Here is a 12,111-nt window from a genome sequence, read left to right on the forward strand (position 1 = left end):
GGTTCTTCATTTCATTGTCTCCTGTTCTCTGCAATACATGCAAACATGTCTGTCTATCGACTGTGCAGAGTTCCCTGTGCAGACCTGCAGTCGCTACAAGGCCTCGAGCACAAACCGGCTGTTGGTTACTGTCCTGCCGGGCGCTCGTCACTGCCCCTCCCTTCAGACGCCTCTTTGGAGTAAATGTAACGCTGCTATGCACTGGTCCTGAATTACTGAGTTGCCTTTCAGGCTTCCCTTCAAATGTGTCTTTACTTTAATGCAAAATTTAATACAAATCATAATTCTGCAAATATAAGCGCTGCAGATCAGTGGTCAGCTTATTCGGCAATAGTCACAAATATCCAGAGGGAATAAAGAATATGTTCTTGTTTCTGCTGTCCTCTTGTTGCCCTTTTGCCATTTTCCCAATAACTCTCTGAGCTCTCGGGGTTCAGCTGACATCTTCCTACGCATCAAAATCCATTTCGGGTGTCAGAGGGAGTGAGAATATCAGTCTCCGATAACCTTATTCAAACAGACTGGAATTCATTAATCGGAATAGTGGCTATGTGAAAATGGGAAATATTTGATGTGAAGGAGCTGCACGTATTCCATTTCCACTAATAATATTTAACATACAGTAGCTCATGAGCAGAGCATATATACCATGATATGCTGGTCAGTCCAGTTACTTCCTGACATGTGCAGCGGGAACGTTATGCGACCTCACGTTGGCCGCAAATCATTTGAGCGATAATGAGCCGGTTTCTGAAGGACCCGCTGCAGGTGAAAGGACAATGTCTTCTGTCAAGTGTGTGGGTGGAAGTGGTGGGTTAGACTGTAGCGCCCGCCCCCTCACACTGGGAATCTTTGAAATGTAAATTGCTTCCTTAACCGGCAGATTAACATTGTCATGAAAAAGCATTAGGAATCTATGCTTTATTTAGATTTACTTCTCTCCGTTTGTCCGGCACGATGGGGGGGAAGCACTGCTCAGCGTTGGGAGGACGTATCCTGAAGATCTCCGCTAAGCAAATCGCTTCCTATTTTGCGATCAGTCATTGCTTTCTCTGCTGGCAATGTAGAATTAAAGCCAACCACAGCGAGCGTAAACCATAGCACGCTTAATACATACAACAGTGGTCTTTGTCACTGTGTTTATACAGTACCCTTCAAGTCTGGACACACCTTCTCATTTACTCAATTGTGTAAACACAGTATGTCGGCATCGACTAAATATTAAACGTACCCTTTTCTGTCCCCCAAATCACAATTCATCATCGTTATAAGTTATTTATTCCTATAGCTTTGGGTAAGTAGATGAATCTTTCTATTTGTGGCTTTCACTGATGATTCACAATCTTGCTTTGTATTGAACACACATACACACACACACACGGTCAGACAGAATTTGTTTCATGCACAGTCCTCCCTCTCCTCTCTGATGCTCCCTCTCTCGTGAGCTTGTGCTTCCTCCCCCTCACGCCTACGCTTCTACTCTCAGTACCGCTGATCGTCGGCTTTGTCTCCACAGCCTGCTTGGACGTTTAATATGTCTTTTGTGTGAGACAACGCCGACGATGCCGTACAACCTGTTATGTGGTGTTTACATCAAAGCGCATTTTGCCTACTTTAAATTATTTTTTGTCTCCTCAGTTCGTTCGTTTACTGCATCCTTACCTTTTTCTAAAGCCCAACGAAACGGCACGATCGAGCGATGTTTGTTTTGACCGTTCTGACTCAACAATACCAGCAGTGTTATTGTGTTGCTCTCTTTATAAAGGTATAAACACCCGGGGCCGGGGCAATAAATCAGACACGTATTCTTTAGCGTGATGTATGACTTCTTTTAAGCATGCATCAGCCTGCGCGGCGCTCTTATTCTGCCCGAGTCTCCCCCTGCTTTCCTTTCTGTGTCTGTCCTCCTCCCCTTAAAGTCCCGGAGACACCTGGGGATGAAGCTGCTTTGTTGCCCTATTCCATTATGAATGAAGGCGGCTTTCAGCCCGCCCATTCATCTCCGCTAAGCTGTCAAGCTCGCTCTGCACACCCCGCCCACCTCGACGGCCATGTTTGCGTACATGTGTGTATTCGGGATTACACGGTGGGACGTGTGTGGGACGAGGTTCCGTCGCCTGTCTCCAGGGATGGATGGGAACGGCGGTCCGGGACCGAGCAGCCTTCTGCCCTTCCTGCTGCAACGCTCGCACCACCTCTCACTTGTACCTCCTGCGGCCCTTCACACCACTCTCCTCATGTCCTTTGCAGAGGAGGTCAACTGGGAGTCTGACTGTGTCTGGGACGTCGTCACTTTGCGTCCTTTGCTGCACAGGTTACTGCTGTCCATCCTTGAGCACTTGGCTTTATACGTCCGCCTGCCATTAGGGAACATCTGGGGCATCCCTGGAACCGTAATCAGTTCCCCTCAGCTTTTGTAATACTTTCATTGGATGGCGGTCACTCGGCCCCCCGCTCCACCAGCGCGCGCAGGCCCCGGGTAACCGCGTGTGCTTAATGTGTTGGAAATTTCATTTAACTCTCCTCTTCGCCTCTCCCATCTCTCCCTCTCTGCTCTCGGTGGCCAGTGATTGCTTGCAGCCTCCCCACTTTCTCCATCCCTTACCCCTCCTCCCCCTCCTCCCCCATCCCGCTGGGTTTGACCGCCTTTCTCCTTCTAGCGAGGGAGGTGTGGAGAGGACGAATGAACGAGGCTGGAAGAGAAACTGAGAAAGCGAGATAAGGGGATAGGCAGAGATTCCCAGATCAGAAGGCGAATCACTTAACTTGCACAATACAATGGTGGTTACTTTGGTGCACTGGCTGACTAGAGCTGCTTCAAGGAGAAAAAACACAAGGCACATGTACTCAACATGCAATATTAAATAGCTCTTTATATTCGAGAGGGTATGATGTTGGTAGAAATGGCCGCCACGCATCTCTTCTATTCTATTTACTTTAGCCTTTTCTTCCTGCTGCTTTCTTTCCCGAGTTTGTTAAATAATTGCAGGAAACGATATTGTAATTTCAAGACCTTTCAATGTTGTTGATATAATGCGATAGCATAAAAATGCAGACAGCCCCTTTCTAAGAGACCAATTTCATTGAGTTATTAATAATACACAGACACGGGGAATTGGAATTTTAAATCATGTTAAATTAAACCTAAAAAGAGTAACATAAATCCAATTAAACCATGTGAACAATGAATCTAAAGCTGCTGAAATGTTGGCGATTCTTATTGGAACAATTGTGCATGCAAACACAACCGGCGCCGTTGAGGTCTGCTGAAATGCCAGCCGTGTTCTCACCATCTTGTGAAGAGGATCCAGTCGTCATTATCTTGTATCAAAAGCGTTTTTTTTGGGGGGGGGGGCGCGTCAGACTGCGGCTCAAGTGTCAGGTTTACGTGTTGGGTAAGGAGAAAAGTTAAAAATAGTCATTTCAATACAAATTGTCCCATCTGGATTCAAGTGTTGCTATAACGCCATTTTCTTTCAGATATTATCTTCCAAATGAAGTGGTCAAAGCTTACATGCTCCCTGGCGGTGCTGAAAAACACGTGCTGAAACCTCCTTATGCAGAAGAACCCCCTCAGGCCAATTCACAGGCCCACTTCACTCAGCGTCTCCGACATCTAAGATTACCCACTTGCCAATTTGAGCTGTTGCATCAGGAGACGTTTGAGTGTCCTGCCTGCCTGCTGATGAGTCCTTCCCAGACGTTGCTCATGTAAACGCTCCAGAACGCGTTGCAGTGCATCGGACTGACAACGTGTGAAGCTTGAGGGATGGATAAGAGAGCTGCTGTGATTGGGGCGTTACCTGAGAGGACCGGCGGTTCAGGTGTGACGTGTACCAACACTTTGGTGGTCACTTGAATTGTTGCAGTGAGACAATTGGACTTGAATCCGTGGGCAGGAACACGTTTATAAACTGAAAAAAATGCCCCCTTGTTTTTGGAGGAATTCCTTTTTTTAAATACATCGCTCTCCTGTTTCCAGATTATCAGGGAATAATATTTCCATTTATTCAGTATTTTCTGCAATTGATAAAGACCCCGTTGTAAAAAATGGTCTTCTCTCAATACGCGAAGATCTCTGCTCACCTGTTTGTTGCTTGTTGTGTGCGAGAGAAGATGTCGTCAGCTGCAGCCTCTTGTCTCCCGAGAACGAGGTGTGTTGAGTGTGCGTGTTTTTAGTAGCTTTCTACACTGTGGTTTGTATCTTGAGTGTAATCAACAGAAATAGACAGGGACTTCCCTCGCTCGCGCTTCAACGGAGAAACAACTCGCATGTGTAAGATCAAGCACTTGGTAGCACGTTTATCACATGTTGAACAACAGTAAAGCTGGCAAAGCTTCATGTTTAACCCCCAGCCTTAAACGTTTGCTCTATTGTTACACACATTTAAGTCCAGTTGCACATTCATGTTTGTGCGTCTGAAGCATTGGGAGAATGGGAGCAGGACCACCTCACTTAGTGGAGATGTCATTATTATTGTGCTCTCGCATTAATGGTATAAAATACCTTGTGATCCTGCACAAAGATCATTTAATGTAAGACATTACATACAGAATGATTTATATTTGGCAATGTTGTGGTGTTTATTGTGCTCACCGTAGTCTCACTGCACAATTAAAACCTGCAGTGTTTTTTTGAATGGGAGCTCATTGACCATAATTCTTTATAACTGCACTGCCGCAGCTTTCATTTGCTGCCAGAATGGAAATGAGTCAGTTTGGTTGTTTGGCAGAGACGTCGCATCAGTGAGTCTCCCACATCACACCGCAAACAATCTGGCGAGTGCTACTTGCGCCTCCACAGTATCAGCCGGGAGGACAATCTCTTGGCAGTTCATGGACACTTTTTATGGCCCCTTGAGTCTTGTATGCAGGTCACTGCCATGAGTTGGTTCTGTATGTCTGACTTGGTAAAGAGGAGGAGGAAACCAAGGTCGTTTAAAGCCGTAGTTTTGTGTTGTGAAGGCCGCGTCGAACACAACGGCAAAGAATGGGCCGTGCGTGTCATTGATCGTCCGCGGAACTTCAAGAGTTACTTCAGCTTGTCTGAACAGCTGGAGGAGGAGGAACCCGTGCAAGTTCGTCTACCTGAGTGTTCATAACGGCTACAACGGACGGAAAATGAAATGGACATAAATAACTCCTGGCCTTACTTTTCAAGCCCAACCAAGCGAGGCTAAAAGTATTTTAGAGAAAAGGCCTTTGTGTGTGTTTTATACCACGTACAACGAGACCGAAGCACACATCCATTTATCGAGGTCGGAGTCCATACACCAAATGCGTAATTAGACAGCTACAGCTCAACCACGGCTCCTTATCATGGACTATAAATGATTACTTTTGATTAATTAATGCATAGCTGACTTCTTAAAGGACCCATCGTATGCCCATTTTTCCACAAGTTGATATGGTTCCTTGGGGTCTCAATGAAATGTTTGTAACATATTTTGGTCAAAATACCACAAGAAGCCAGCTCCCCCCCCCCCGCCCCTCCCCCCTGGGTCGAGTGGTGGTGGGGGGCGGTCCAAGGCCATGTAGGCAGACTCCCTACATGGGCGTGCTTCAAAATCTACGTAGACATTGGTGGTGATCCCATTGGACGCACTCAAGCATAGCGTTTCTGACACCACACCACACCACAACAAGCCGCGTGAGTTGTTCTTTTCCAGCGTTTTTTGTGTTGGGAGACATGCCAGATACCCAAATTAACGTATAGAAGCACTAACAAAGTGGAATTTTCATAATATGGCCCCTTTAATGGTTAGCTGTGTCACAGCTGGAGTCCACTGTTAGTCCAACAAACTGTCCTTAGTGGACGAAGCCACTTGCATGATGGGAAACACTCGATGAGAATGGCCCGATGAAAGGACAGAATATATTAAGAACAATTTATCAAACCATTCATTTAATATACAAATTTCTTTTTCTTTTCCTGCATAAACACATGTGTGGTATCTACCCACACATTTACCTCTCAGAAAGGAAGCAAATAAAAGGTGTCAAACTATTCCCTTCTATTTGATTGATTGCATTGTTGCGCGAGAAGAAAAGGAAAAATGTGGTAGGAAAAACTCTTAAATGATGTATGTTTGATTGAATCAGAAAAGGTAAGTGATTAAACGCACTCCTTTCAAACATGTTATTATTTAGTGGAGGTGAAAGCGGAATCAATGTTTTCTGGAATCAATGTTTTCTTTCCCAGTTCACTTTAAGTGCAGACCTGCAAACCTGCCTGTTTTTTTATCGCTCTCTACAAAAACAACCTCCCAAATGTTCACATTGAGAAACATTGAGCACGTTGGCCGTCTTCCTCTCACATGACACCAGTCGCCTTCCTATCAAAGTAATTGATGGCTTGCTAACTTCGGGCCGATGCTGCTTTATTTATGTGACTGAGGAGCAGCTGCATGCAGGTCAACATGTTCACCTCTGATTGACGGTCACAGGAGCAGAGCCCCTCACACCCCCCTTCCCCCAGCGCACACGAGAAGCTTTGCACGATCGCCCCACTGCAGCGCCCGCCGTGTTGGAATTGCTGAGCGAAGGCCTATTCTGGGAATAGAAAGTAAAACTACCAGTTTCGCGCCTCATTACTTTAAGCCTCTTTTTAGCTCATTGGGACGTGATGGCGGTTGTTGTGAAAATAGCGCCAGCGTTGCCGTTTTCCATTTTATTGCTATAACCTCAAAGACGTCTTTTTCCACCTGATGCCCCCCCCCCTGCGTATTTCATTTAACGTTTTGTGTCTTTTCTTGGGCAGGAGCTGCTGTCTGCACCGTTCAGCCGTCAGACTGTGAGGAGAGCACACAGCCTCCGGCCTGCAGCCCCCTCCACACTCTTCACCCAGCCCCCCCCTGCCCTGTCTCCACAGGTGAGACTGCCTACATGCACGTATGTGCTTATCGTAAAGGAATAGACAATGACACCTTTTTGGACATCATTGATTATTGCCATAAAGCCTCTAGAGCAAATCCATATCGATTAGAGCGTGTGTGTGTGTGTGTGTGTGTGTGTGTGTGTGTGTGTGTGTGTGGCTCATTGATTGGGACAGCGCGTCAATCCAAGACTTCTTAATGTGTTGACAGCAGCCAGCACCAGCATCGTCAGCACTATCCAACAGCTTCATCACCATGTGTGGCAGCTTTTGAAGTACTTTGTATAGTCAGAATATTGCTGTGTCATCATTTCTGATTTTTTTTTTTTTTTTTTAAATCAATATTGGTCTATTGGCAGTTGGTTCCACTCGTTTAAATAATTTTGGCTTGAGCGGATGCAGAGAATAAAAGTGAGTGGAAGTGGATGGCTTCATTCCCCGGGGAGCGTTTTCTGTTGGTCGCCTCTGTTTGGATTGATAGCAATGACTAAAGCGCCCGTCATCCGAATCTGATTAATCCTCCACCACGCGTCCCCGCTTCGACGAGAATGAGTCCGTTGTTGTTTCTATCGTTTCCCGTTTACCAGTGATTAGCATGCGCACGGCCTATTTGGGCGAGGATCCTTTGAAGGTTGTCGAGGACGCGGGACGGCAGCCTTTTAATAAAGTCATTAGCAGAAGAAATCTATTCAAATGTATTCAAAAACCCCACTGTTCAAAGCAGCCTCTCCGCCGGGGTGTCGTTCCTTTGATTCAGTGCTGACGCGAAGCAGCGTGTGTGCCGCCCCCCCCCCCCCCCCGTCTTCCCATCCAGCCTCTGTACGGCCTGCAAATCAACACTGTACGAATACGATACGTATTACAAATCTGTATTCGGAGGTCGAATGAGAGCAGGTTGTCGGTGACCTCTGGCCTGTTTGAAGGCAAACCATCGGGCTGCTTACACACGTGTGTGTGTGTGTGTGTGTGTGTGTGTGTGTGTGTGTGTGTGTGTGTGTGTGTGTGTGTGTGTGTGTGTGTGTGTGTGTGTGTGTGTGTGTGTGTGTGTGTGTGTGTGTGTGTGTGTGTGTGTGTGTGTGTGTGTGTGTGTGAGACCAGGAAATCACACATGTTTGCTACTAATGATAAGATTTTCTGTTTGTTTCCCTGAATCGGCTCAGTCTAATTAGAGGATCACAAGTTGAGCGAAGCCCATCAGCGTGACATCAATGGCACGTTTCTTTCTTTCTCAGTTTTTCATTTGATTGACTATCGCCATCTGGGTTTTTTTTCTAGTTCTCTGCTGTGATGTGTTGTTTTCAATGCAGCTGATGTAAATGCAGTTTGAAGGTCCGTGCGGCTCAGAGAAGCCTTAATGGAACTCAACTGCTGGGTTGGTGAAATGTTTCTCACAACGGCACCGGAGAAAAGCTCGTTTTCAACGCCAGCGCGCACGTGCATGTCAATTTTGAATTTGTGAATTATCTTGGTTCCTTCGTGGTGTTACTTAAAGATTAATTCAACACTCTTCTCAGCACAAGGCGTTATATTGGCTACCTTCCACCAGCACATCACGACGCCTCTGTGCTCCTCCAACCGCCTCAATCGGACCGCAGCCCTTTGTACTTGGTAAGGTCCAGCTACAATGTAGTAGTGGCATTATGTTAAAAAGGTCAGCTCAAGGTTAAGTGTGTATATTTCTACCATACGATGCGCTCGGCCCACCAGCGCGCTCGCTCGGGATGAAAGTTTTATGACCAGAACAGGATCTCCGTTCCCTGAGTGCATGCGATCCTCTGGCCGTGGATCGCAGTGCATTAGCCCGTGCTCCAAATGGTGTGTGTGTGTGTGTCTGCGCCCGCAGGTGTGTGCGCTCATGTTCTCAGGTAGCGAGTGTGTATGTTGGCCGTGCTGTGATTGCGATGCTGCATGTGTTTTTCATGTGTGAGGGTGGTTGTACAAGGTAACCTGAGCAACGGGGCTCCTCTTCACTTTGTTTACTTTCTACTGCAGCAGGCCGCGAGGCGAGGCGCTTTTGGAGGGGGGTCTGTTGCTAAAGGAGAACAGAGGAAACTAATGCATTCCTCGCGCTGCCCGGGAGTTTAAACGTCAGCTGTGAGTTTTCCCAGCAAGGCCACGGCGCTGAGAGGGAGCCAGTCGAGTGTCCCGAGTGTCTCCCACACGTGCCTCATTGCCCCCGCAGGGAGGGCTGTTTGTGCAGAGGCCCGGGGACGGGAGGAGGCGCAGCGGGGAGGGTTGGACTTGCCAGGGCTTGTTGCTTCTGCGAGGAGGTGCGGGGCCGAGGATGCGGCCGTCACGACCGTAGTAGAATCAAGGTTCACGAGCAGTGGAACGGCAATCTAGATGCACGAGCTTGTTAATCTTTTAAAACGCCGTCCCCCACCGGACCGGCTATAGAGAGACACACGCACACACACACGCACAGAGCCATTCTCAGCAGCACAGTTCATACACGGACATCTTGACCCATCTGCTTGGCAGCTCTTGCAGATGGGAGCCGAGGCAATTTAGAGAACTTAATGAATGTTACGCGGACACACAAATGGAGCAATCTGAAACGAGGTGGAAAAAATCCCTTCCCGTTTCTGCAGTTTATGTTACTCCACACGTAACAGTACACAAGAAACCATTGCAGGGCGGATTGGTTATTTTTGAATTGAAAGATTGATGGAACAGGAGTAGCAGAGCGTTGCGTTCAAACAGCCGAGCAGCAATCGCGTTGTGTTGTCAAATATCGCCGAGTCGTCGGAGCGCAGAAAAAGATTTTAGAACCAGCTCAACTTTGATTTGCCGGGCGTCCACACCCGAGTGTCGCGCGTCACTCACTGTTGGCTCATGGCGCGGCCTTCCATTGAACAGTGGGCGCGCACTGTGGACGCAGCAGCAGGGCGCAGCGCGGGGAGGAAGTGTCGCCACTGAAGTCTGCAGAGGTCTTGACTAAGTCGCACACAGTCGACGGAGACTTTGAACCGGCCCCGTCGTGCAATCCTCCTCCTGAAGGCAGCCGAGGCATCGGTCAACAAATAACACGGTTACTGTAAGCTTAAGTGTTGATTTGCTCTTTTCTCTCCCTTTGGAGGGTGATTTGTAAGTTATCGAAACCTACTTTTTACAATACTGGCAATTTACACATTTTCCAATATCTGAGGCGGGTGTAGTTCAGAGAATGGCGACAGAATAAGCCGTTTTACGCAGAGAGCTCACGATGCAGACCTGCGTCGGTGCAAAAAGCAGTTGTTTTCGTGTTTACGTTGTGTTATGGAGGGAGCCATGTTGATCTTATTGGAATTCAGCCTTGAACTGCCCGTGCAGAGCGAGCGGACACTTCTGTCGGTTTCCTTCAAGTCCCCATTGACGGCTTTTCAGAGTGCATCTCTCTCTCTCTGTGTTGTATTATTGTAATACCCCAACAAGGAGATTTGGATGAAAACAATTTAGAAAAGGTGCATGCAGTGGCTCATGTATTCACTGTAAGCAATGCTTTTATTGGGCCACACAGCGCCACGCCTTTACCCGGTGTTCATTGCAGACTAAATGAACCTGCGAGTGGATTGGAGTCATAACTGTACCTCTTTCCACACCAACTAGACGTCCATAAATAGAAACCGTTGATAAAAAAAGACATCAATCATTCCAGAACCTCCGTGAGAATAATCCTGTTTCTATTTTCCCTTTAGTATCAAAGCCGCTCCGTGATCGCTGTCTTTGTATCAAAGGCTAGATTCAAATCAGAATCCAAAACGTGACTAAATATAGGCTTTAACAACTATGCTAATTTGTAGCCCACAGCTAACGCCCTGTTTCCATGGAAATACTCTATTTTCATCCCCTGAGAACCCCAACCATGAGTAAAAAATAATAAAGATGGTTGTGACAAAACCTTTTAATCTGAACTTTATTAATGTTGCGCCATCTATAGATATATTTATCCATCTACCTATATATCTTCAGATATATAGGTAGATGTCATCAAGTCACTACATCTGAGAGGTAAAACACTTTGTTTTCCTCATCGTAAAAATGTTTTCTTCAGAGACTACTGAGAACATTTTGTATGTGTAATTTACAATTTAAAAGAAAATCAAAAAAGACTTTACTTACAAAAAATATATATAACTACAAACCTTCATGAAATAATAGTATTTTAAAGTGTCTAGTTCATAAAGATTTCCCTTCAGGCATGTTCTTCTGTCATGTGTTTGAACAAACCCATTGATGTTCACTTCTTAACGTTTCATTGACTCTGCTCAGTCATCAATACTGTGTAAAGGTTTATGTGAGTCTTAAAAAGTCAACCAGGAATCCTTCAAGAACCGACTTTGTGCTCCTTGGATATCTGTGACGTCTCAGAAAAGAGGTTGTACCCTCGACGCTGTGTAGTATAATAAAGTAGACTAAGTTGTCTCACAAGTATAAACCCGTCCTCAGAATACGGGGGGGGGGGGGGGGGTCTTATTTGACCATCATTAATGTTTTAATCACACTGACTAGATTATTTATGTGTATGTAAAAGAAGACTGCTGAATCGCTGCAAGATGACGAGTCAACAGAAAAGCTGATGACCTTTGCAGATGAAATATTTAATAAATAAAGCATATTTGCAACAGTGTGATATCATATCGCCTATGTCACAAACCCCGATGGGTTGAAAGGGTTCCACGCTAACGCCGGTGATGAAGCCGGGCCGCGCTGCGCCCCGCAGCTTACCAGGTGGGGGACGCCGCTCTCACAAGTGATCACACCGATCAGCTGTTCAACCTGTAATTTGTTGCAATAGTAGCATTTGCACGCTAACCTAACATGTGCATTATTAACATCTGGCACAGAACAGGAAGATGTTTCGCGTGAATGTTCCTGAATCACTTGAATTATCTCCCAGCCGGGGGAAGCCAGGTTGTTTGCGCGGGAGGCAGCGTGGTGGGAATAGTTGCCTGAGCTCATTGGTCAACAATCAAGCTGGACTGACTCCTGCGTGAGCGAGAGAGGGCAAATGGCTGATACAATGTCAGCGGGGTCGGGCCCTTGAGAAGGATGGATTAATCAAATCACATTCCAGATTTGAGGAAAAGGCTGCCACAGCGGACATTGTTCCGGTTATGAGGATTAAGACGTTGTGAATGGGAGCACAAGGGCAGAGAGATATGGCGACAGGGGTTTTTGTCTGAGGATTTGGGAGGCCGACTGGCACGCTTCAACCCGAGGTCATGGTGTCATTTAGGAGGGACGACGGGGCAGAG

The 12,111-nt window shown here is 46.6% G+C and overlaps 1 protein-coding gene across 1 annotated transcript in view; it reads left to right on the forward strand.

The window, feature by feature from the left end:
* The window catches only part of mcu (mitochondrial calcium uniporter), a 37,930-nt gene that overhangs the window by 11,217 nt on the left and 14,602 nt on the right, over positions 1-12,111 (forward strand). Inside the window, exon 2 of the mRNA XM_040179050.2 lies at positions 6,761-6,871. Within this exon, the coding sequence (XP_040034984.1) occupies positions 6,761-6,871 (111 nt within the window). The remainder of the gene's footprint in view (positions 1-6,760; positions 6,872-12,111) is intronic.

Source organism: Gasterosteus aculeatus, chromosome 6 (assembly GCF_964276395.1).
Source record: "Gasterosteus aculeatus chromosome 6, fGasAcu3.hap1.1, whole genome shotgun sequence".
NCBI lineage: Eukaryota > Metazoa > Chordata > Actinopteri > Perciformes > Gasterosteidae > Gasterosteus > Gasterosteus aculeatus.